General features: G+C 50.3%; 1 protein-coding gene across 7 annotated transcripts in view; it reads right to left on the bottom strand.

Annotated features, from left to right (window-relative positions):
• The window catches only part of RNF32 (ring finger protein 32), a 46,318-nt gene that overhangs the window by 7,794 nt on the left and 13,570 nt on the right, over positions 1-24,954 (bottom strand). For 4 of the 7 annotated variants that reach the window (XM_043871949.1, XM_043871951.1, XM_043871952.1 and 1 more), the window contains 5 exons: positions 24,819-24,851; positions 23,966-24,090; positions 23,730-23,838; positions 4,208-4,375; positions 2,818-3,612 (listed from right to left, as the gene is read on the bottom strand). In XM_043871949.1, coding sequence (XP_043727884.1) covers positions 3,391-3,612; positions 4,208-4,375; positions 23,730-23,838; positions 23,966-24,090; positions 24,819-24,851 — 657 coding nt within the window. In that variant the 3' untranslated portion in view covers positions 2,818-3,390. Of the gene's footprint in view, positions 1-2,817; positions 3,613-4,207; positions 4,376-21,556; positions 22,474-23,220; positions 23,565-23,729; positions 23,839-23,965; positions 24,091-24,818; positions 24,852-24,954 lie in introns of those variants that run through there. The other 3 variants (XM_043871956.1, XM_043871954.1, XM_043871955.1) reach the window with 3 other exon arrangements.

Genomic DNA, 24,954 nt, shown 5'->3' with positions numbered 1-24,954 from the left:
AATGCTAGTTTTCTGGTTTTGACAGTTTTACTAAGGCATGTTAACATGAGGGGAAGCTGGGCAAAGGCTCCATGGGAATTGTTACAACTCTTTGTAAGTCTAGATTATTTCAAAATGACATATATATATATCAAATGAAACAAAACTGGAATTTACTACTAAAATGAGAAGAAACCAAATACCCAGCACCCTGGACAGGTAAAACAAAACTTAGGGGTTATCTATGGATTTAGGCAGCATCACAAGTGAGTCCTCGACCAAACTCACGCTTCTTTGGGCCACCGCTCTTTCTTCCTCAGTGAGCAGTTTTCAAAGGAGACCCAGAGAGACTGCAATGCCATCGTATAAACGTCTGCGTGGTGTCTGTGGCTTGACCTGAGAACATGTTGTCTTCCCAGAGAAGCGGCCACCCCACTGTGATGCACGTCTTCCTGTCCTGTAAGCGTGGCCTCCGGAGCCTTTGCTGGGCATGATGTTCCGGGAGCTTTTCAGTAAGAAAGTCTCCTGATCTGCCATCAACTGTCTCGGCCAAGTGAGACGCGCCCCGAGGCCCTCACGGGGTTTTCACTGTGCTACCTCCAGTGGCGGCCCAGCCCAGGCTTCCCGCGCCGATGACCGTCCTGCGGATCCGCTGCCTGTGTCGGCAGAGCGCGGGGCTGCAGAGAGCGATAGGCAGGAAGAGGTTCCTGGAAGGATCTGCACAACTCATGGAGTCAGAGGGCCAGTGTGAGAGGCGGGCTCTGGAAGCGGGCAGGGTCGCCGGGTGTGGGCAGCAGCGCCCCGCCGTCGTGCCCAGGACGCGGTCACGCTGGCCCTGAGTGGCCTCCCGCACTCGCCAAGTGCCTGGGCGCCCCTGGGTGCCCCCTGCAGGCTCTGGGCATGGGTCTGGGCATCAGACTGGCCAGGCCTTCCTCCTCAGCAGGCTGTGCTCTCCTGGAGGGGCCACTGGCAGGAAGTGGTTGGGGGCGGGCTGTGTCCAGGAGCCAGCCTTCCTCAGCTGTCTCACGACCGTGTTTGTTGTTGCTGTTCAGTCGCTCAGCCGTGGCTGACTCTTTGCAACCCCATGGACCACAGCACGCCAGGCTTCCCTGTCCTTCACCATGTCCCAGAGCTTGTGCAAACCCATGTCCACTGAGTCAGTGATGCCATCGAACCATCTCATCCTCTGTCCGCTTCTCCTCCCACCTTCAGTCTTTCCCAGCATCCGGGTCTTTTCCAATGAGTCAGTTCTTCACATCAGGTGGCCAAAGTATTGGAGCTTCAGCTTCAGCATCAGTCCTTCCAATGAATATTCAGGACTGATCTCCTTTAGGATGGTCTGGTTTGATCTTGCAGTCCAAAGGACTCTCGAGAGTCCAACACACAGTTCAAAAGCATCAATTCTTCTGTGCGCAGCCTTCTTAATGGTCCAACGAGTGTCTGCTCACCGTTTAAACCATCTCCAAGTCAGGCTCCAGATTCTTTCGTGGGACTCTCCACTGCTGCAAAGTGAACGTACCCCAGGATATGTGGATGTGCTCATTAAGGTGCGTATGTGCATGGGCTTTATGTTAAGAAAACACCCCAGATGGGATGAGAAATGAACAGGAACAGGCATGGTGGGGCTCCTTCCCAGGTGACACTGGGGCTGTCGTGCACCTTGACAGGCATGCAGCTGGCCTCGGCCACCTGTCTGTCCCCGCCTCCTGGCCTGGCTCGCTGGCCCCTTGCCTGCTGTTAGTTGTGGCTGCACTGACCTGCCAGGGGCCCCACGGTGGCCGCAAAGCCTGCCTGCAGGACGTCCCTATGGCCCAGGGCGGGTAGGAACCCGCCTTCCAATGCAGGGGGTGCAGGTTCGATCCCTGGTCTGGGAACTAAGATCCCACACGCAGTGGGGCCCTGGCACCACGATGAAGATCCTGCAAGCCACAACTAAGACCCAAATAAAGAAGTAAAGAAATTTTAATTAAAAGTCTACCTGCCCTTCCTTAGCACAGGTGAGGAGGGTTCACTGGAGACTCCAGGCAGAGGGGCCGAGATCCGGGAGCCACTGAGGGCAGCTCCTCAGCCCCTCACCTGCTGCTGATGGGCGGGCAAGTTCTGAGGAACAGGCCGCTTTGTCCGCCCCTAACATCTGGGGCCTCTTCTGTCGCAGCAGCTGGGGCACCTTGCCAGGACCCCGTGGTCAGTGTTTGTGAATGACCAGGCTCCCAGGAAGATTCCGTGGATTTCTTTACGTGTGAGCCATGAACATGTAGCTCTGAGTTATTAATACTTGATATGCTGTTTTCTGATGTTGAAACATCAGAAAAGCCCTGACCAACCTAGACAGCATATTAAAAAGCAGAGACATTACTTTGCCAACAAAGGTCCATCTAGTCAAGGCTATGGTTTTTCCAGTAGTCATGTATGGATGTGAGAGTTGGACTATAAAGAAAGCTGAGCGACAAAGAATTGATACTTTTGAACTGTGGTGTTGGAGAAGACTCTTGAGAGTCCCTTGAAGAGCAAGGAGATCATACCAGTCAATCCTAAAGGAGATCAGTCCTGAATGTTCATTGGAAGGACTGAGCTGCACTGAAGCTTCCAATACTTTGGCCATCTGATGAGAAGAACGGGCTCACTGGAAAAGACCCTGATGCTGGGAAAGATTGAAGACAGGAGGAGAAGGGGATGACAGAGGACGAGATGGTTGGATGGCATCACCGACTCAAAGGACATGAGTTTGAGCAAGCTCGGGAGAAGGTGAAGGACAGGGAAGACTGGTGTGGTGCAGTCCAGGGGGTCGCAAAGAGTCAGACACGACTGAGTGATTGAACTGATGTTGAAACCACTGAGTATCTTATTTTTATATCTTGGGTTTACATATTCAAAGTGCTGGAGTCAACAGTAACTTATCCCATAGAGAGAAAGCAACGAGTACAAAGCAAGCATTAGAGTGGCAGAGGCCCTTTGGACGCTCTAAGAGGTTTGGGTTCCGTCTGCGGTGGGTCACGAGCTGCAGCTGTAGGGTGGGCCTGGGGAGACGGTGTGCTGGTGAGTCCCCGGCAGGCCCGCCGGTGCCGTCAGCACCGCCGGGGGAGTGGTAGGGAGGGGGTCACTCTACTCTCAGGGGCCATCAGCACCGCTGGGGAGTGGTAGGGAGGGGGTCGCTCTACTCTCAGGAGTAGCCCAGCCAACCAACCAGAAGCCGAGCTAATCAGCAAACTTGTAGAGCCTCTGAGATAGAAGTTTTTAATCCGTTCCTCACTTCAGCTGACTCAACTCATGAATTTGAAGTTTTCTCTTTATAAAGACTAGAATTGGATGAGTTTGTCAGCTTTCAAAATATTGTCAGCTTCCCTAACGTACAGCTACCAACAATAAGGTTAACACTTTCCCCCTGAATTATACAATTTTTTTCCTGTGAACTCAACATTCAAGAACTCTCTTCTGATAGCAGGAGCGGCAGAGAGGACACGCGTGGAAAGGCGTGCTCTCCCCCAGGGAGAACTCCTCCAGGGCGCACAGACACGCGTGGTGGAACATGTGTGAGCAGGACAGCAGGACCGTCTCCCGCGGCGCGGGCGCGGGGCCGCCGGCGGCCAGCGCGGTGAGGCAGATGGGGCAGTCGGGGGCCTCCCGGTGCAGGGCCTGCAACACAGCGGGGCGGGCGGTCACACGTGCCGGTCACGCCGCGGCCGGCGGTGTCCCCAGTTCAAGTGAGAACCGGGCACCCACGGACATGGGTCTTCTAAACATGGAGACGTTTCATCCTGGGTTAAAACAACGCTAATTATGTATGTGCTCTGCTGTTCCTGCGAGAAATGGAAGGGACTGCAACCCACGTGGGATAACCCACTTCGAAACACAAACAGTTTATAAAAGGCTGAATCTTAGTGACAGACTTTCTTTTAACTAAGCAGTTTCTGACACTATGTAGCCGCTAAACTTCTTTATGCGTTTTATCATTTTTGTGATTTCTAAGTAAGCGTTTCCTCTGTTGGGTTTGGAGTCTCTGTCCTCAGATGGAAGGGGCGGGCAGGCTGAGAATGGCAGGAAGCACAGGTGGGGGCGGGAGGGGGCACGTGGGGAGGCCTCGGCGCTCGGCAGAATCTCACACCCAGGGCCCTTGGCCTCACCCCAGAGTGGGCGAGGAGGGTCCCGGGGCCCCCTGGGGACGGACACACATGTCAGGCCCCTCTCCGCGGTGCCCGGCCCTCCGCCCCCACAGGCTGGCCGCGCCTACCTGGGTCTGGATCTCACCCCACTCCTCTTCGGAGAGCTCGCGGCCACACCGTTCCTCCAGCTGCTGCAGGACGCTGCGGTTGACGGCCAGGCAGCGGTCCACCTCGCAGAAGAGCGCGTCGATGTCGGTGTGGTAGGAGCAGAGCAGGCGCCGGCTGATCTCTGTGAACTGAGCGCCCATGCCCGCCGTGAGCCGCACTGGGCAGCGCCCCTGGGTCCCCACCGCCTCCCCCAGCTGCCCTTACACTCGCCAGCCCAAAGGGCCTGGGCGGAGATTTCAGGAGGGGGCAGCTGCTGGCAAGCCTTGCTTGGTGGCAGGGAGCGCGCTGGTGAGGAGTTGCGAGGAGGAGGGACCAGAGCCGGGGACAGTGGGTCAGACGGTCATCCTGCGCCGGCAGCGCCCCCAGAGCCTCACAGGCCCGGCCCCTGGGCAGCGCCGCCCCCGGCCCAGCCAGGCTGTCACGAGGGACGCCCGGCACGCACGTCCCTGGCTCCGCAGCATCGTCCCCTGCGGCTGCAGGTCAGGAACCGTCCTTTCAGCGTGAACATTTCCAGAAAGGGAATCCAAGAGAAAGACCATCTCCTCCCTTTTGAGTTGGTTACTCATCCTGCCTTTCTCTCTGAGCTCTAAAATCCTCATTTTGAACCCACCCCTGTTGCCTAAAGAGCTAAAAAAAAAAAAAAAAGCTGAGGTAATCAGTTTATGGACGATCGTGTGTCTCCATGCTACAGAACGCATTTTTAGGATTTACCTAACAATCCCAATTTCACTGCTAGCCTAAATATGGAGGCGGCTTATCACAGTTTATCACAAACTTTTGTTTTGCTTTGAAGGCACTGTCCTCAAATAGTCTCTAACATTCCATCACTTCATGGGAAATAGATAGGGAAACAGTGGAAGCAGTGTCAGACTTTATTTTTTTGGGCTCCAAAATCACTGCAGATGGTGATTGCAACCATGAAATTAAAAGACACTTACTCCTTGGAAGGAAAGTTATGACCAACCTAGAGAGCAGATTAAAAAGCAGAGACATTACTTTGCCAACAAAGGTCCATCTGGTCAAGGCTATGGTTTTTCCAGTGGTCATGTATGGATGTGAGAGTTGGACTGTGAAGAAAGCTGAGTGCTGAAGAATTGATGCTTTTGAACTGTGGTGTTGGAGAAGACTCTTGAGAGTCCCTTGGACTGCAAGGAGAGCCAACCAGTCCATCCTAAAGGAGATCAGCCCTGGGTGATCAGTGGAAGGACTGATGCTGAAGCTGAAACCCCACTACTTTGGCCACCTCATGCAAAGACTTGACTCATTGGAAAAGACTCTGATGCTGGGAGGGATTGGGGGCAGGAGGAGAAGGGGACGACAGAGGATGAGATGGCTGGATGGCATCACCAACTCGATGGGCATGAGTTTGAGTAAACTCCAGGAGTTGGTGATGGACAGGGAGGCCTGGCGTGCTGTGATTCATGGGGTCACAAAGAGTCAGACACGACTGAGCGACTGAACTGCACTGAACTGACTGAACATTCCCCCAGGCTCGGTCCTCTTTATGAAGGTCTGCATTTGGTACAAAGAGATCTAGAAAAGCACTCTGCTCTCAGGGCAAAGGAGGTAACGGTAATCGTGGTGGGCTGCGGCCTGGAATGCTGTCGTCTGCTGAGGGCGACAGCTCTGAGCGTGCGCGTGTTTGCAGGGCGCATTTGGTATAAGCGGTTTGTAAAACGCTACGGGCCAAGATCACGTGGGAGGCGTGTGGACTCAGGCATGCAGTCCCCTTGTCTGCACCTTTTCGCGGCACTGAGGGCTAACGCTGGCTCACTGCAAAGCAGCATGAGCTATGTCCTCCTTCCTCGAGACAGTTTGGCCTCGTGGTCCTTTAGGTGTGTGATGTGTGGAACACATTCTCCTTGGGCCCAGAGGATGTCCCCAGCGTCAAGTATTCCGGCCTACGGGACACCGCGTGCGTGCAGCGTGTCCGTGCGTGTGTTTTTACGCAGTGTCTGTGTCCCTCACCTCCATCAGAAGGTGCCTTCGCGGGCCCGGGGGCCCCTTCCACCTCCCGTCCATTCCGCAGGAAGCCTCGAGCCGGGGCAGGATGGGGGCAGGGCTGTGGGGAGTGGCCCTCCCAGGCCTTGGTCCCCGGGGCTTACAGGGCGGGCCCCGGGTGTCAGGGGAAGGCCGCCTGTGAAGCGGCCGGGGGCCCGCGGGGTTTGAATCCAGGCGCCTGCGTCTTGGGGTCTAGCAGGCACTGGTTTCTCAGCCGCGTCCGAGGCCTGGACAAAGATGCTTTTCCATTTTGGAGTCCAGTTCCATTTCTCGCCGACTAATTATCCAGCTGGCAGCTGGATCCAAGCTCATGGCTCCAACTGGCAAGGCTTCATTTTCTCTGTTCCTGAGCCTTTCAAATGCCTGATAATCTCTATTATTAAAAGTAGAAGAGGTCCCTATACTTTATAAAAGGAAGGATTCCTTGGAAATACATGTACTGCTGCCTTCCAGTGAATGTTTTATAGATCAGGTTTTCTCTAAGTTGCCTTTTCGTGCAGCGTGAGAGATTCTCCGTATAGACCTGAAAGGTGAGATCGCGTCTTCCTCCAGCATTAACCCCCCGCCAGTGCAGACCTCACAGTCTCTGGGATCCCGAGGTTCGCTGTCACATTAGTTCTCAGCAGAAGTGCAGCCGGCAGGGACAGCAGTGCCGGGGTGTCCCACCGCTGGGGCGGGGGCACCGCAGCCTTCTTCCAGAGGAGGCCGTGCCACCAGCGGCATCCGCCTCGCCAGGGAGCTGCTAGCAGCGCCGACTCCCGCCGCCCCAGCCCTCCGGGGTCAGCACTGCCGCTGGAGGCAGCCGTCCGCGTTCTAACAGCCCCCGGGGCAAGGGGACTGAGGCTCACTGAGCTCTCGTAGAAGCTGCCCGATTAAGGTTTAGGATTCAAAGTTGTTTAACACCGATGCAGTCATCACTCCCTGAGACGTGGGGCTTCCCTCGTAGCTCAGCTGGTAAAGAATCCACCTGCAATGCAGGAGACCCCAGTTCAATTCCTGGGTCAGGAAGATCCACTAGAGAAGGGGTAGGCTACCCACTCCAATATTCTTGGGCTTCCCTTGTGGCTCAGCTGGTAAAGAATCCCCCTGCAATGCTGAAGACCTGGGTTTGATCCCTGGGTTGGGAAGATCCCCTGGGGAAGGGAATGGTTACGCACTCCAGTATTCTGGCCTGGAGAATTCCATGGACAGTATAGTCCACGGGGTCGCCAAGAGTCGGACACGACTGAGCGACTCTCACTTCCCTCCCCTTCCCTGAGACGTGACCACCCAGCTTCAAGTGTGCGGTACCTTCCTGAGCTCTCAAGGGTCACTTCAGGGAGCGACAGGGTAAGTGTGGAGGCCACGGGCATTTCTATTTTCTTACATGTGTGTGTATATCATCATGCGTGTGTGCCGAGACATCTGTGTCACGCTTCCTACACACACATCCGGGGGACGGCAAGAACCCACACCTGTCCTCGTGTCGTGTGAGCTCTCACGGCTTGAGATGAAAACAGAGCCGGTGTGTCCGGAACAGCCGTGCACGCTGGTCCCAGGGGCCTGTGAGGACGTCCTCGGTGTCCCCCGCCTGCCTCCAGCACTGCGGTGGCGCCGCCTCCATCCTCTCTGCCGGCTCGGGGCTGTCCCCCCCGTGTGTCCCCGTCTGTGTGTCTGTCTGCGAGCCGCTCTGCGCGCTGGCCCTGAGGCGCCGGAGAAGCACTTGCTGAAGAAATGGCCGTGGCGGCTTTGCGGATGCAGCCAGGAGCTCTGGGACGGCCGAAGTCACTCCCACCCCTTCACCTCTCCAGGCTTTCCTCCAGGACACAACTGGTGGACATTGGTGATGTTTCCAACAGAACACCTGATGTATTGTGTCTCCCCTCCAGGAAGGCAGGACGCGCCCAGAGGTAGCCGTTGGCCTGGGGGGAGGCACCTGGCCGGGGGGCGCTCCCGGTGATGCCGGGTCTGTGGCACAGCCCCCCAGCTGGAACCCAGTTCTGGGCGCGGAGGGCAGGGTCAGTGTGGACGCGGGTGCATGGCTCACCTGACATCGCTCTCACACTTGTTAATGGGCACAATTCCTTCCTCATCCTGAATAGGAAGCATTTCACAAATGAGAAAAATAGCCATCCCTTTATCTGCAGGGGTCGGCGGAGACTTAAAATGCAGATGAACACAGAGACCTGGTGAGAGGCTGCCGTCTAGCACAGGGAGCCCCGCCTGGCTCTGTGACACCCGGAGGGGAGAGGGGCTCATGAGGGACAGTGTCTCTGTGTAATTGCGGCTGGTTGGCGTCATTGGACAGCAGAAACCAACACCACATTGTAAAGCAGTTTTCCTCTAGTTAAAAAATAAATTTGACTAGTACTAATCAGTGAATTTAGCAAAGGTGCAGGATACAAAATCAATACACAAAAATCCCTTGCATTTCTATATACTAACAATGAAAAATCAGAAAGAGAAATTAAGGAATCAATCCCATTCACCACTGCAACAAAAAGAATTAAATATCTAGGAATAAACTTACCTAAGGAGACAAAAGAACTGTACACAGAAAATTGTAAGACACTAATGAAAGAAATCAAAGAAACATAAACAGATGGAGAGATATTCTGTGTTCCTGGTAGGAAGAAACAATATTGTGAAAATGACTATACTACCAAGCTCAATCCACAGATTCATTGTGATTCCTATCAAATTACCAGTGGCATTTTTCACAGAACTAGAACAAAAAGTTTCACAATTCATATGGAAACACAAAAGACCCCGAATAGCCAAAGCAGTCTTGAGAAAGAAGAATGGAGCTGGAGGAATCAACCTGCCTGACTTCAGATTATACTGCAAAGCTGCAGTCATCAAGACAGTGTGGTACTGACACAAAGACAGAAATATAGACCAACGGAACAAAATAGAAACCCCAGAGATAAATCCATGCACCTATGGGTACCTTATTTTTGACAAAGGAAGCAAGAATATACAATGGGGCAAAGACAGTCTCTTCAATAAATGGTGCTGGGAAAACTGGACAGCTACATGAAAAAGAATGAAATTAGAGCACCCCTTAACACCATACACAAAGATAAACTCAAAATGGATTAAAGACCTAAATGTAAGACCAGTTCCAGTTCAGTCACTCAGTCGTGTCCGACTCTTTGCAACCCCATGAACCATAGCACGCCAGGCCTCCCTGTCCATCACCAACTCCTGGAGTTCACCCAAACCCATGTCCATCACCATGATGGTGATGCCATCCAACAATCTCATCCTCTGTCGTCCCCTTCTCCTTCTGCCCTCAGTCTTTCCCAGCATCAGGGTCTTTTCCAGTGAGTCAGCTCTTCGCATCAGGTGGCCAAAGTGTTGGAGCTTCAGCATCAGTCCTTCCAATGAACACCCAGGACTGATCTCCTTCAGGATGGACTGGTTGGATCTCCTTGCAGTCCAAGGGACTCTCAAGAGTCTTCTCCAGCACCACAGTCCAAAAGCATCAATTCTTTGGTCCTCAACTTTCTTTATAGTCCAACTCTCACATCCATACATGACCACTGGAAAAACCATAGCCTTGACTAGATGGACTTTGACAATGTAATGTCAAAGTAATGTCTTTGCTTTTCAATATGCTGTCTAGGTTGGTCATAACTTTCCTTCCTAGGAGTAAGTGTCTTTTAATTTCATGACTGCAATCACCATCTGCAGTGATTTTGGAGCCCAGAAAAATAAAGTCAGCCACTGTTTCCACTGTTTCCCCATCTATTTGCCATGAAGTGATGGGACCGGATACCATGATCTTAGTTTTCTGAATGTTGAGCTTTAAGCCAACTTTTTCACTTTCCTCTTTCACCTTCATCGTGAGGCTCTTTAGTTCTTCTTCACTTTCTGCCGTAAGGGTGGTGTCATCTGCATATCTGAGGTTATTGATATTTCTCCTGGCAATCTTGATTCCAGCTTGTGCTTCCTCCAGCCCAGCGTTTCTCATGATGTACTTTGCATATAAGTTAAATAAGCAGGGTGACAATATACAGCCTTAACGTACTCCTTTTCCTATTTGGAACCAGTCTGTTGTTCCATGTTCAGTTCTAACTGTTGCTTCCTGACCTGCATAGAGGTTTCTCAAGAGGCAGGTCAGGTGGTCTGGTATTCCCATCTCTTTCAGACCAGAAACTATAAAACTCTGAGAGGAAAACAGAGGCAGAACACTTGATGACATAAATAAAAGCAAGATCCTCTATGACCCACCTCTTAGAGTAATGGAAATAAAAACAAAAGTAGACAAGTGGGACCTGATTAAACTTAAAAGCTTTTGCATAGGAAAGGAAATTATAAGCAAGGTGAAAAGACAACGCTCAGAATGGGAGAAAATAACAGCAAACGAAACAACTGACAAAGGATTAATTTCCAAAATATACAAGCAGCTCATACAACTCAATACCAGAAAAACAACCCAATCAAAAAGTGGGAAAAAGACCTAAACAGACATTTCTCCAAAGAAGACATGCAGATGGCTAACACATGAAAAGATGCTCAACATTACTCATTAGAGAAATGCAAATCAAAACTACAGTAAGATATCACCTCACACTGGTCAGAATGGCCATCATCAAAAAGTCTACAAACAATAAATGCTGGAGAGGGTGTGGAGAAAAGGGAACACTCTTGCACTGTTAGTGGGAATGTAAACTGATACAGCCACTATGGAAGACGGTATGGAGATTCCTTAAAAAAGTAGGAATAAAACCACCATATGACTCAGCAATCCCACTCCTAGGCATATACCCTGAGGAAACCAAAATTGAAAGAGACACATGGATCCCATCGTTCATTGCATCACTATTTACAATAGCTAGAACATGGAAGCAACCTAGATGCCCATCAACAGATGAATGGATAAAGAAGTAGTGGTACACGTACACAATGGAATATTACCCAGTCATAAAAAGGAATGCATTTGAGTCAGTTCTAATGAGGTGGATGACCTAGAACCTATTCTGCAGAGTGACCTAGAACCTATTCTGCAGAGTGAAGTGAGTCAGAAAGAGAAAGATAAATATCTTATTCTAATGCATATATACGGAATCTAGAAAAATGGTACTGAAGAATTTATTTCCAGGGCAACAATGGAGAAACAGACATACAGAATAGACTTATGGACATGGGGAGAGGGGAGGAGAGGGTGAGAGGTACGGAGAGAATAACACGGAAACTTATATTACCATATGTAAAATAGATAGCCAACGGGGATATGCTCTGTGGCTCAGGAAACTCAAACAGGGGCTCCTGTCAAGCTAGAGGGGTGGGATGGGGAGGGAGATGGGAGGGAGGTTCAAAAGGGAGGGGATGTATATATACCTACGGCTGATTCACGTTGAGGTGTGACAGAAAACAGCAAAATTCTGTGAGGCAATTATCCTTCAATAAAAAATAAATATTTTAAAAATGGAAAAAGTGCAGGTTATTTAACCTAAGCTAAAGCACTGTGCCCTCGCCCTGCCGGTTAGCTTTTGCAGCTGAGGGGGGAAAGCCCAGAAGGCCCCGGAGGAGCCGGTCCTGGCCCAGCGGGCAGAGGGGCCACGTTGATCCTTGACCAGCTGGGCGCCGGGCTCAGCAGGAAGGCGGGAGGGGCGGCCCGCCGCGCACTCCGCCTCTGACCCCGGCTCTCCTCCTCCGGCCTCTTGGCAGCGTCTCCTCGCCGCCTTCCTGCTCGGCCTCTGCCCCGGCCAGCCCCGCTCCCTCCGCCCGCTGCCCGCCGCACTTCCCCGGCCCTGCGCTCCGCTAGCGCTCGGCCTGGCCGCCCAGAGGGCTCTCTTGGCTCCTTCCGATGACACTTGTCACCGGCCGGGGCTCCTTCCTTCTTCCTGTGTGTATTTCTTATCTCTCGGCTGCTCCGCTCCATCTTGGTGAGGCCCTTGGCATTCAACAAAACTGTCGCCTTGGAATTTGCAACAGGTGAGCAATGAAGGCCCACAGGCCCCCAGGGTTCACCTTCTGCGGAGTGCAGGGCGGTCTCCTCGTGGGGGCTGAAAAGAGGACACTGTCCGCGCGCGAGGATTCTGAAGAAACTTCCAGTGCCGAGATTCAATAAAGCCTCAGTATTTGGCTTATAACATTGGCTTTAGCTTGTTGATAAACATACCGAAAATCCTTCAGTATGCACTTATGGCACAGTTCGAAAAGTGAGCTGGCGCGACTGGCTTCATTCTTGTGCTTTGAGTATTGAAAAGTTAGCAAGAATAATATCCTAAAAAAAGTTAAATTAGCAAATGGATACTGACTATCCTGTGGCCGGGTCAGGGCCATGTCCGAAGTGTAGCTATTATTAAATATTTCTTACATGTCAGATTCCTGCCTGAGCAGCATCCTTCTGCTCCTCTTAAGCCCCTCACTGTCACGTGGGTCAGAGGCCTTTAGTGGTTGGAAAGGCAGGAACACACACACAGGAAGACCATCGGCTTCTAGTTTTCAAACTAGTGGTTAATATTAATTCTACAGAAGCATACAAAATACATAAAATTTTCCATTAAAAATGAGTATCTTCTTCTATTTCTCTTTCTAAGCCTCACATTTCATATATTTGATAAATTAAACAGTTACAGATTCAGGTAACTGATACGGAGAGCAATCACTGGTCATTTACAAGTACATCCCGGCTAAAGAGTAAAGAAGACGGGCTCACAGAAGTGCCCAGGTGAACTCGGCCTGCCCAGGGGCCCCTCTGAGCATCCATCTTGATGTCAGCAATTGCTTACTAATGTGTTTGACTTACGGCCTCCCTCAAAAGCAAAGTGAAACGCCTGGAATTTACAGCGTATCAATGAATCCGTTGATAAGCTTTTACTGGTTTAATGTCCTCCCGTCTTGCTGCTTGGAGCCACTTCAAGTTAGCAACAGAATGTTTGCCATCTCTATGTGATAAAGGAAGTCAAAAGGGCTGAGCAAACGTGAAGACCATTATGCTGTTTGGCGAGATGGAATGAAAAAAAAAAAAGTCAGAGCACCCTCCCGGGGGCGGGGCTGGGAGCGGCTGTCCCTAAAGTCAACCGCAGCATCTGACAGACCCCTCACCTCGCTTTCTAAACAATGGCCCGGACTTTTAGCTCGGGTGGAGATAATATAATGCATTTGAAAAGTTTTAATTGCCGCAATAAAAGGCCATACCTCAATTATATGACATATGCTAGCAGAACTCCCAGATAAGGATCAAAGGCACTCAAGGACCGACCACTGCATTCTGGGCGACACTCGGGCGTTCTGTACACACAGTGACAGGCGTGAGCGCGGCGGCTCTCGTGACCTCCCCGGGCGGCTTTGATCTGGGTTCAGTCGACGGCGCGGGAGCGCGGCCGGCCTGCGGTGTCGGCGCGGCCTGACGGCCCTCCGCGCCGAGGGCGCCGCCAATGCAGGGCCACTCCGCACGCTGCCCCGGGGGGCTCGGGCCCAGCAGGGGACCCCCTTCCGCCCTTAGCGCGGCCCTGCCTGGTGTCTGAGAGACCTCCGGTGTGACGCAGCTTCACTCTGCCCTGTTCGGTCTTGTCAGGAATGTGCCAGGGGTATTCCAGGCAAGGCAGCGCTGCCAAGACAAAGCCTGGGCCTGGGGGAGCGTGACTGTCTGTGGAGAGATGACCTCTGCGTTCTGCTAGACTGCTGACACCCAGCAGACGCAGGACAACGGAGGCGGGAGAAGACCTCATTCATCCCCCTTATTAATCGCCCTGAGACAGAAGGGCGAGCACTGGCAAGGCCACGGTTCTTTTACGAGAAAGACGGATTGATTTATAAAAATAGAACGGCCGGAGCTAATCTAATCTCCAGTATTAAAGACATATCCATCTTGGTGAGGTCTTGAAACTTTAAAGGGGCCAAGCACTTCCTCATGTGTGGTGCCTAAAAATATCACAGTCTCGCCCCTGCTCTGACTGTCTTTTCTGTGGATTAGCCTTCTTTTCCCCAAAGGGAACCAGGCCAGTGGTCCCCAGCTATGGCGAGAAGTTTTCACCTATCTGCCAGACAAGGAAAAAAAAAGGGAATTCAGTGGAGTGAAACTTCTAGAGCTGGACATTTCAGTGTCCAGGAATATCCTGTAGTGTGTGGTCAGATACTGCCAGCTTTCCTGCTCTTGAAACAGCCCTTCAATCTTAGGAGATGATTCTGAGGGCCTCCATGTGATGCTTGGGTTTAGCTCTTACTTGGCCAAATGGACAGTTTTTGAAAGTTGGTAATGAGTCTGCTGGAGGCCGGGTTTCTCTGATCACCGGCAGACTCTGGATGGCAGGAGATCCCTGGGGTACGGAGCTGCAGGGGCTGCGAGGAGAGGGGACCCTGCTGCAGCGCCCCGACTAATGGGCCCACAGAGGCGGCGGGGCCGACACGCACCCGTCCGTCAGCCTTGGGCGGTGGAGTGGGTCATGCAGTTTCCTCCTTCTAGTCATTTGCAATTTCAGTTTTTTAGACTAAACATAAGATGACTTTACACTGACTCTCACCCATGGTCAGTATGGAGACAGAACTTAGAAATGCGGCTTCTGGTTGCACAAGTCACCCCCAGTTTAAAGGACCCCTGGTTCCACAGGGGGTCCTTTATGATAAACGTATCATATTCGATACTGTAGCTACTGCACATTTTGCTCTGTAAACTGTCCGATTTCTGAAATTCAGACACTGGGTCCCTCACGGCTCACTGATCTACAGTTCTGTGTGAGGAGGGTGACAGGGTGAACACGCGGGTGTCAGAAGGCAGAGCCAAAGGCAGGCCCGTGCAGGAGCCTGGCGCTCCTGGAATGTCCCTGTCACAGGGCTGGTCTCCCGCCCACTGGGGCCTTGATGAACCCCTTGCTTGCCGCGGCTTTGGGCTTTATCTTTTAGTGCATCTATCACTAGGGAACCTGCAGACCCCGATGCCTCCGAAGCTGGGCTTTGGGACACACGCCTGGGTCTGAAAAACTGTCAAGATGAAGACAGTGAGAATCTAGGACCAAGAGTTACACTTTTATTTTAAATCTCTTAACCTGTGATTTCTAGATTTGAAAGGCTCATTATACTGACAAGCTCAAGTTAAAGTATTTTTATAGGCATTTAAAGGAGAACAGTTCAAACTTCTTAAAAAAACTGAAATGCACGTTTGTTTCTTGATGAAAATAATAAAATTCTATTTCCATCATTGCTGTTAAGCCGCTCAGTCGTGTCCAACTCTTTGTGACCCCACGGGCTGCAGCACGCCAGGCTTCCCTGTCCTTCACCATCTCCTGGAGTTTGCTCAAACACATGTCCATTGAGTCAGTGATGCCATCTAACCATCTCACCCTCTGTTGCCCCCTTCTCCTCCTGCCTTCAGTCTTTCCCAGCATCAGGGTCTTTTCCAGTGAGTCGGCTCTTTGCATCAGGTGGCCAAAGTATTGGAGCTTCAGCTTCAGCATCAGTCCTTCCAATGAATATTCAGGGTTGAAATCCTTGAGGATTGACTGGTTGGCTCTCCTTGCAGTCCAAGGGACTCTGAAGAGTCTCTACCATTAGAAAATTGCGACTGAGTTATCTTTAATAAAATAGGGTATCCTTTTGAACTGAGATGAAAGTCTTTTGTAAAGGCACCTCTGGACAATGACTTCTTTCTTTACTAACTCAGAGTTCACAGTTGTTTCGTGTCTAATATCTCTCTTATTAGGCTGTTACGGTACTGTACTGAGAAATACTTATTCTGTTCACAGGATCACATCTTTTAAAAAGCACATGAAAATAGCCAAAACCCCTGAATACCATGTGTATTTCAATCTCTGTATTAATATAAGCCAATGCTCCGTTGTTACTAGAAACTCAAGTAAAGACGATCATTTCACCTTGTTGACCGTCAGTGGGTCTTTGGCGCTCTTCTGCTGAGCAGCTTGGCACGGTGGGGGCCGCTGACCCCCGGCTCCAGCGGCAACGTCAGGAGGCCTTCCTAAGCTCCCAGCGCACACGGGTCACCACGCTGTCCTGGGCCCCGGGTGGGGCAGAGCTCAGGGCCCGGTGCGTCATCTGATGCATTCTAGTAATTTTATATATTCGCTTGGCAAGTATTTACGTAATTAACATGGAACTCTTCTGAGGATAAGGTATGAAGTAATGTCTGTTTTTCTCCTTCATGTAAATGCCGACATTAACTGTTCTTTTCAATAAGTCTTTTCCTTCACTGATCTGCTGTGAAGAAGTCCAAGTCCTTACTGTAGACTTAGAATCTCTGGACACTGAGGTGGGTGACTTTCTACTGGTTCATCACCCGTCCATCTGTCGTTTCACAAGAATCTCAGTTACCAAAGTTTTACATATATTGGGACAGAACTGATGTATAATGTGGTGTAAGTTTCCAGGTTACAATGTGATGACTCGATGCACTTACATATTGGGAAGCAATCACCACAGGAGGCTGCGTGTGTGCTAAGCCGACTCTCTGGGACCCCGTGGACCATAGCCCACAGGTGAGAATACTGGAGTGTGCTGCCAGGCCCTCCTCCAGGGGATCGTCTCACCCCAGGGCTTGAACCTGAGTCTCTTAGGAACAGAAGGGTGAGTTAACACCACTTCCTGTCTACGGTGAGGCCATGTCCGATGTCCGATCTACGTTCCGGGCAGCGTTCAAGCATCTGATACAGTGTTGCTGACTGCCATCGCCAGGCTGAGCACCGCACGCTGCCCTCAGCCTGGCATCTCCCCTCGCCTGCCCCTCTGCCCATGGCCCTGGCCACCGCCATTCTACTCTGTTTCTGTCAGTTCCACCTTCGCGGGTTTCACACACAAGTGGAATCACATCATATTTCTCTGTCTGGTTTATGTCCCTTAGCATACCGTCCTCAAGGTTCACGTGTGTTGGTGCAAATGGTAGGCTTGCTTTCTTTCTCATGGCTGAATTCCGCTGTATGTGGGCTACGTCTTCCTCGTCCATTCATCTGTTAATCGACACTCAGGCTGCTTCTGGGTCGTGGCCATCATGCACAATGCTGCCATGAGCATGGGTGTGCAGAAGTCTCTCTTAGCTCTTGATTTCTCCTTTAGATGGTCGGAGGCCCAGGAATGGAACCGCTGGTGGTATGGCAGTCTTTGGTAGTCCCACTTTTACTCAAGCTTTAGTATCTCCATCGAGGCTGTACCTATTTATATTCCCAGCAACAGCGCCCAGAACTTCCCTTTCCTCCACATCCTCGCCAACACTCATTCTTTCTCGCCTTTTTGTTACAGTCATTCTAACAGACGGGAGGTGGTATCACCGTGGTGCTGACTTGCATTTCCCTGATGATTACTGAGGCTGAACACCTTTTTCACGCACCTGTTGGCCGTGTGTATGTCTTCTTCAGAGGGGTGTCTAGTCACCGCCTCTGCCCATTTAAAAAAAATCAGATGGCTGGGTTTTTTGGCTGTTGAGTTGTATGAGTTCTTTATATATTTTGAATACAACCCCCTTATGAGATTTATGATTTGCAAATATTTTCTCCCATTCTTTGGGTTGTCTCTTTTCATTTTGTAGACTGTTTCCAGTGATGTGCAGAAGCTATTTATTTTGATGTAGTTTATTTATTAATTTTTAGTTATTAAGAACATTTAATAAATAAAAACACCAACTGAACACTCTCAGAGAAATCTGGCTTCCATCCCTAACTTCTCTTCTCTCTTCCCTCCTTTCCCCTCTAGCTGATTATGTTTTTAATTAAACTTTTTATTTTGTGTTGGAGTACAGCCGATACAAGTGTTGTGATAGTGTCAAGTGGACCATTTATTTCTGCTTTTGTTGCCTGTGCTTTTGGTGGTGTATCCAAAAACATCGTTGCCAAGATCAGTGCCAAGATTCCCCCTGTGCTTTTCTTTAAGAGTTTTGTGGTTTCAGGCTTTAGTCTTTAATCCGTTTTGGGTGAGTTCTGGCCGCATCCTCTGGACGGATTCGCTGCTCCGTCTTTATCCAGTGCTCTTCTCTGCCACAGCTTTGACATCTCTTCTACCTGACAGGAGCACAGCCGCCCCTGCTCTCTCTTGGTTTCTACCCGCGTGGAACAGCTTTCTCTGTCCCTTCAGTTTGAGCCTATTTGTGCCCTTAATGGTGCAGCAAGTCTCTCTGTAGGCAGTTTTGCTTTTTAATCCATCTGCTCATTCTATGCCTATTGACTGGACAAATTAATTCATTCATATTGATCATCATCACTGCTAGGTAAGGACTTCCGGACGCCCCCTACTGCCGCCCGTCTGTCCCTCGATCCTGTCTTCCTCTCTTCCTCCCTCGCTGGTCCTTTGTGGACTGACGGTCTTGCAGAGTGGAAGGCTCTCTTCCCTTCTCCTTAACTCAGTGTATCTATGGTAGGGTTTTGTTGTGTGGTTACCGTGGGGCTTACATAAAACATTGTACAGATACAAGTCTGTTTTACACTGATAACTTTGACTGCATACACTCCACCCTTTTACTTCCCCCTTCTACATTTTTGATGTCACAACTGACATCTTTTTATAGTATTGACAAATACTATATACTGTTCATCTTTGTATAGTACTGACAAATATATTCACTGACAAATTACTGTAGCTACAGTTATTTTTAATACTTCGTTCTTCAGCCTTTATAAGGGAGTAACATAGCACAATATTACGGTATTAGGAGTATTCTCCATTTGACAGTGTGCTTTCTCTCGTGTGTTCCCATGTCACTAACGGGACTTCCCAGGTGGTGCAGTAGTAAAGAATACACCTGCCAACGAAGGAGACACAAGAGGCAAGGGTTCGCTCTCTGAGTCAGGAAGATTGCCTGGAGGAGGAAAGGGCAGCCTGCTGCAGTTTTCTGGCCTGGGCAAGCCCATGGACATGGACAGAGGAGCCTGGTGGCTATAGTCCACAGGCCACAGAGTCAGACATGATTGAGCACACTCATGCATGTGTTACTAATTAGCATCCTTCCTGAAATTAGCATTCAGCCTGAAAAACTCAACATTTCTTGGGAGGCAGGTCTAGAGATGAAGTCCCTCAGCTTTCATTTGTTTGGGGCAGGCTTTGTTATCTCTCCTTCATTTCTGAAGGACATCTTTGCTAGTAAAGTATTCTTGCTCGGCAGTTTTTTTTCTTTTTAGCACCTTGAATATATCGCCTTCTGGCCTGTGAGTCTGCTAAGACCCACTGATAGCCTGTGGGCATTTTCTTGTTAAGTTAGTTATAAGCTTATTTTCTCTTGCTGCTTTTAAGATGCTGTCTTTGATTTTTGACAGTTATTATAATGTGTCTTGGAGAACATCTCTTTAAATTGAGTTTGTTTGGTGACCTATGAGGTTTACCAACTTGGATGGCTAAATCTCTCCCCCATCTGGGAAGTTCTCAGCCATTGTTTCTTTATATACCATCTGCCTCCTCCTTCCTCTCTTCTTCTGGGACTCTAATAATTTACAAATTATTTCTTCTAATGTATTCCAAGGATCACACATACCTTCGTCACTTTTTTTTCTTTGTTATCCTCTTACTGAATAATTTCAGAAGTTTTGTCTTCTAACTCACACTCTTCTGTTTGAACCATTCTAATGTTTATGCCTTCTATTAAAGGCTTTTTTTTTTTTCCTTTCATTTCATTCATTGTGTACTTCAGCTCCAGAATTTGCTTGGTTCTTTTTAATTTTTCTATCACTCTGTTAAATTTCTCATTTTGTTTCTATGTTGTCTTCCTCAGATTGTTGAACGGTTTTTCTGTGTTCTATGGTAGCTCACTGAGCTTCCTCAAGACACGTGAGTTCTTCCCCGTGTAAATCCCAGACCTCCACGTCTTTGGAGTCCGTTACTGGGAAGATTACTGTGCTCCTCTGGCACTGCCACAGCTGCTTGGTTTTCATGTTCCTTTCATGTTTAGTGTTGACCTAGGATCCGGCCAGAGATTTTTCATTACATTTAAATGTTCTATCTCTCAAGTAACTTTGTTCCAGAACATTCCTCTTTTGTTCTTTATGACACTGTTCTGTTGATGTCAGCTGTTTCACAGAATACTTCTCATTGTGGACCCACCTGCTCACAGGTGTCCTCGTGGTTGGGCCCAGGTGAAGCATCGTTGGTGTCAAAGTGCAAAGGCGCAGCTCTGCCCCAGTGTTCCGTGTGCACATGTGGCTCAGGGGTCACTCTGCCCAGTGGCTGGCTTTGTGGCCCCTGGGCTGAGAAGAGGATTACTGGACTTTTCCAGTGTATGCACTTCTCCTCCTCTTGATAGATTCTGACTCATCTGTGGGGTGATTCTTTGAGACTGTGTGTGAAAAATGCAGTTCCCCAACAATCTTTCACCCAGTAGCTCACAGTACCTTACTGATATGGTTCTCAAACTGTCATCTGTGTGTATCTCTGGTGTATCTATAGACTCCTGGGTGATGTGAAACTCAGACCTAGTTTAATCACCTCTCAGATTCCACACAAGCACGCTGGCATTTAAAGTTGTAGATTAACATTTCCTACATCATCCCTAGGAAGAGCTGACTCTTCATTAGAAAAGTCCCTAATGCTGGGAAAGATTGAAGATGGGAGGAGAAGGGGACAGCAGAGGATGTGATGGTTGGATGGCATCACCGACTCGATGGACATGAGTTTGAGCAAGCTCTGGGAGATGGTGATGGACAGGGAGCCCTGGCGTGCTGCAGTCCCTGGGGCACAACGAGTTGGACACGACTGAGCGACTGAACAACAAGATCATACTTATAGCTCAGCAAGTGAGTCCATCAAGTTGGAAGAGGAAGGAAAAGTCATCAAATCACAAGAGTCATTCAATAAATGATAAGAAGTGGTCTATATCATAAAGGATGGTCTCTGGGCTCTACCTAGGTAGGCATTTAAGTATACAAGGCCTCTACCATTATCAGCCACCAGGTGCAGGGACAGGATTGTATACTTCTGCCAATCTACTACCTGACGTAAATGCAGTCTTCATTTATTGAAAATGAGGTTTGGGTTTACAGATGTCGATTGTTCATGGCCAAATGGGATAAGTGGGCTGGGGTGAGCTGTGAAAAAATCGTGGAGAAGATTTAGGAAACCAGCAGAGAAAGCCGGGGATTCTAGATTTCATAAATGGAAAGAGGCAATGATAAAATGCCTATTTGTGCAACAAAGTAGGAGTATAACTTCACTAAGTTAAAATGCTTCTGGGGAAGAGCGGTCTGAAGTATGTGGCATGTGTGCGTACAGCCGGCTGAGCCGCTCGACTCTGCTCCATGTGAACACAAAGGGTAGTCTATGCGTTCAAAAGTTATCTTAAACTGATGCATGAAAATAAAAAAATATACACAGAAGGTAAAACAACTATTGAGTCTGTAATTAAATTTTTCCAAGCAGAAATGATAATTTCTGATTTGAGATCCCACATATATATATGTAATAGTTATATATAATAATAATAATTATTATATATTATAAATTATTAAGAGGAACACAGAGAATAAGCGTTACTGTTAGGCTAAGAATACAGAAAAACATGGAAGGAATATAAGAGGAAGAAGAAAAACCAGCATGGGAGACAGTCGCTTACTGGCTCAGAGCGAACCACAACAGGCGGGAGGTGAGACAGAGGCCGCGGAGGAAGTGACGGCGGCCCCATCCAGGCTGGGGGTCGGGGGTGGGGGTGGTGAGCCCAGGGACTCTGTGAGGGGAAGGGACAAGGCTTTCTAGAGAGGACGGTAGACTCGGTGGAGCTGAGACCTACTAAGGAGGTGAGCATGGTGCTCCCTGAGCCGTTCGGGGGAGAGGCTCACTGTCCAGGAAACAGTGAAGGTGGCACGTGTTCTTTCTATCGCGTCCGTTATCCGGAGTTTTAGCTAATCTGCTGTTTCTTCTGTAAAATGGGGACGTTTGAGAAAGGCCCAGGCGGCACGGAACTCGGGGGTTTTCATGGGGGCACCTGCAGCCGCCCAGGCCCTGCCCCTGCCCCAGACGTCCTCCGCGCCTGTCCTGCGGGGGGTGGGGGGGAGACCCCAGATTCCCCATCCACGGCCTCCTCCTCCCTGTTTCTGCCCCCCTCCAGCCGGGAAAACGGGCGGCTCCGGGGCAGCTCCAGCCGGCCGCGCTGGGCCACAGAAGGGAGTCGCTCCACCCGCGTCAACCTCGGAGTCATCAAGAGACTCAGTATTTTAAGGTCGCTTGTTCACACGCTGCCTTTACTGGTGTCCTACTCCGGCGCGCAAATCAAGTGCGCGTTCTCGATTAAGTCTGAGGCGTGGTGACTTCACATGAGCCATGATTCTGATTTTCTTTTGCACATACTGACAGCTACCTTGCTTGGAACCATTACCTAGCGACCAGGAAGGGCATTAGAAAAATCTGTTATGATCGCTGCTTTGTGGTCAAGCTAAGTCCATCTACTTTCAGGGGCACTGAAGAAGACCGCCCCTCCCCCCCCAACTCCAGGCATGCAGAAGGATGGTGGGGTCCTGAGACGCACGGACATCAGCCCCGCAGCCTGAGGTCGGGCAGGAGGTTGGACGATGGCCCATGGCGACCCCCTCCCCAGCGCACGGGGCTCAGTCCTTAGGCTCTCGACACAAGGAATCACACGACAGGAGAGAGGGCACCCCTTGCATGGCGAAGGGTAACTTCCTATCGCTCATTATCCCACGTGGGAGTGCAGGCTAGAAGACAGATGCCTTTAGAAAGGATGGAAATAAACGGGAGTGGAGTTTCCACAGATAACAGATAACTGCGGGTTTGCCCCAGTGATTCCAGGCGACACTGTCACAACGCCATCCTCTCATACGTCTAAGGCCGCACACAGACAGACCCGAATGATTCAGTAATGTTTACAGTAAACGCGGTCTCCAGTGCCCGCTGTGTGCTCCGCCCTCCTTTGCAGCACAGACGGGGCCCCAGGCAGGAGCCAGGGTGTCGCCCGAGGCCGCAGAGCTGGGAGGCAGGTCGGGGCTGGCTCCTCCTCTGTGCCTGGCCTTTCTGTATGAGGCACGTAGGGGAAGTTGTTAAACAGGCCAAAAAAAAAAAAAACCCAAACAGGTAAAAACTGGTTAAAGGAAAAGGCAGAAACCGCAGTTATTTATTTCTAAAACTCTCTCGCATTTTGGTGAGGCCAGGAGGTCCTTCCGTTGCTCAGGAGGTGTGAAACCGTGAGCCGTTTCCTTTCTTTTCTCTGAAGAGATGAGTTTATCTAAATCGTTGTCATAAGGTGGACACGCAAAAGCTTGCTCTGAATTTCACCTTATCCAATTTTACAAGTTTTATGATGGAGAAGGAAATGGCAACCCACTCCAGTACTCTTGCCTGGAGAATCCCATGGACGGAGGAGCCTGGTGGGCTACAGTCCCTGGGGTCGCAAAGAGTCGGACACGACTGAGCGACTTCTCTTTCTTTTATGTGGTGACTAGAAAAGGAAATCTTAAAAGTATTTACCATCCGGGTTAGAGAGCCAGTTTACGGGGCCGGCATCCCACCGTTTAAAAGAGCCCGAAGCTGAAGCCCGGCTCAGGGTGTCACGGGCCCCCCGCAGGCGCCGCGAGCCGCGGGCAGGGGAGCCGCCGGCGGCGTCGGGGTCACACCCACCTTGGCTTCAAAGAACTTCCTCCTCAGCTTGGCATCTGTGGGCGGCACCGTCCTCCTCAGGTCCCGGTACCACCTCCTGACCACGTGTCCGCGCCAGGACGCCTGGATCCTAGGGCACAGGGCCCCGTCAGCCCCGGGCGGCAGGGAAGACCCCCACCGCGCAGCCCCCAGAGCGCGCCCGGGGCGGGCCTGCTCCCGCGCGGCCGGGGACGCGTCCCGGGGCTCAGGCCGCTCACCTGGTCGCACACTTGATTTTGAAGAGTCGGGCCCCATCGCGGATCACCCGGGTTTGGTACTGGTTCTTTCTACAGAGAGGACACGTTTTTTTATTTGTGAACTTTTCAAAAGCCTGAAGGCAAGCCTGAAGGAAAACATTTCACTTGAAATTTCACGAGTAATTACGCAGAAACAACACGTTTTACTTCTCATGTAATTATAGTGTTCTTTTTCTCACATAATTATGAGACTTAGTCCAATTTAGATTATGAAGGGAAGAAGTTTCATCAGATGTTAACACCTTCCTCATGAAAAATGATATTTTACAAGAATGTACATGCAGGCACATCAAACATTTCTGAGCACCCCTGTGTGAAGGTGGATGGTCGCTGCGTTCAGGCAACCGGGCAGTGAACTCGGCGGGAGCGGGTGCTCGCCCACCCCAGCAGTCCTCACTAACCACACTCTCTGTAGGGACATTTGTGGCTCTAACGCCATGGAGAATTCACAATTCTCAAAACAGGATGAGTCCTACTCTAGTCTAAAACCATAGGGATAAAATAAATGGCTCTTTTCGGGAGCCGGAAAGTGAGAGAGGGCTTCCCTGGTGGCTCAGTGGTAAAGAATCTGCCTGCCAACGCAGGTTCGATCCCTGGGTGGGGAAGGTCCCCTGGAGGAGGAAATAGCAACCCACTCCAGTATCCGTGTCTGGAAAATCCCATGGACAGAGGAGTCTGGTGGGCCACAGTCCACAGGGTCGAAAAGAGTTGTACACGACTGAGGGACTAAACAGCAAAGTGCGAGACGGCCTCAACCCTCTGAGTTGGGAGGGTGCTGTGTGCCCCTGGGGGCGCGGGGCAGGGGGCGCCTCACCCTGTGGAACACGTGGGAGCAGGAGAGCAGCACCTGTTCAGAGAAGACAAAGGAGGTTTGAAGTTTAAATTAAGCAGCATAAATGCATTAATTAAAAGAAAAGTTCTGACTCTTTAAAAGTAAGCTGTGTTGCTTC

Source organism: Cervus elaphus, chromosome 18 (genome assembly GCF_910594005.1).
Source record: "Cervus elaphus chromosome 18, mCerEla1.1, whole genome shotgun sequence".
NCBI classification, from domain to species: Eukaryota; Metazoa; Chordata; class Mammalia; order Artiodactyla; family Cervidae; genus Cervus; species Cervus elaphus.
This window is presented reverse-complemented; position numbering and strand designations above follow the sequence as displayed.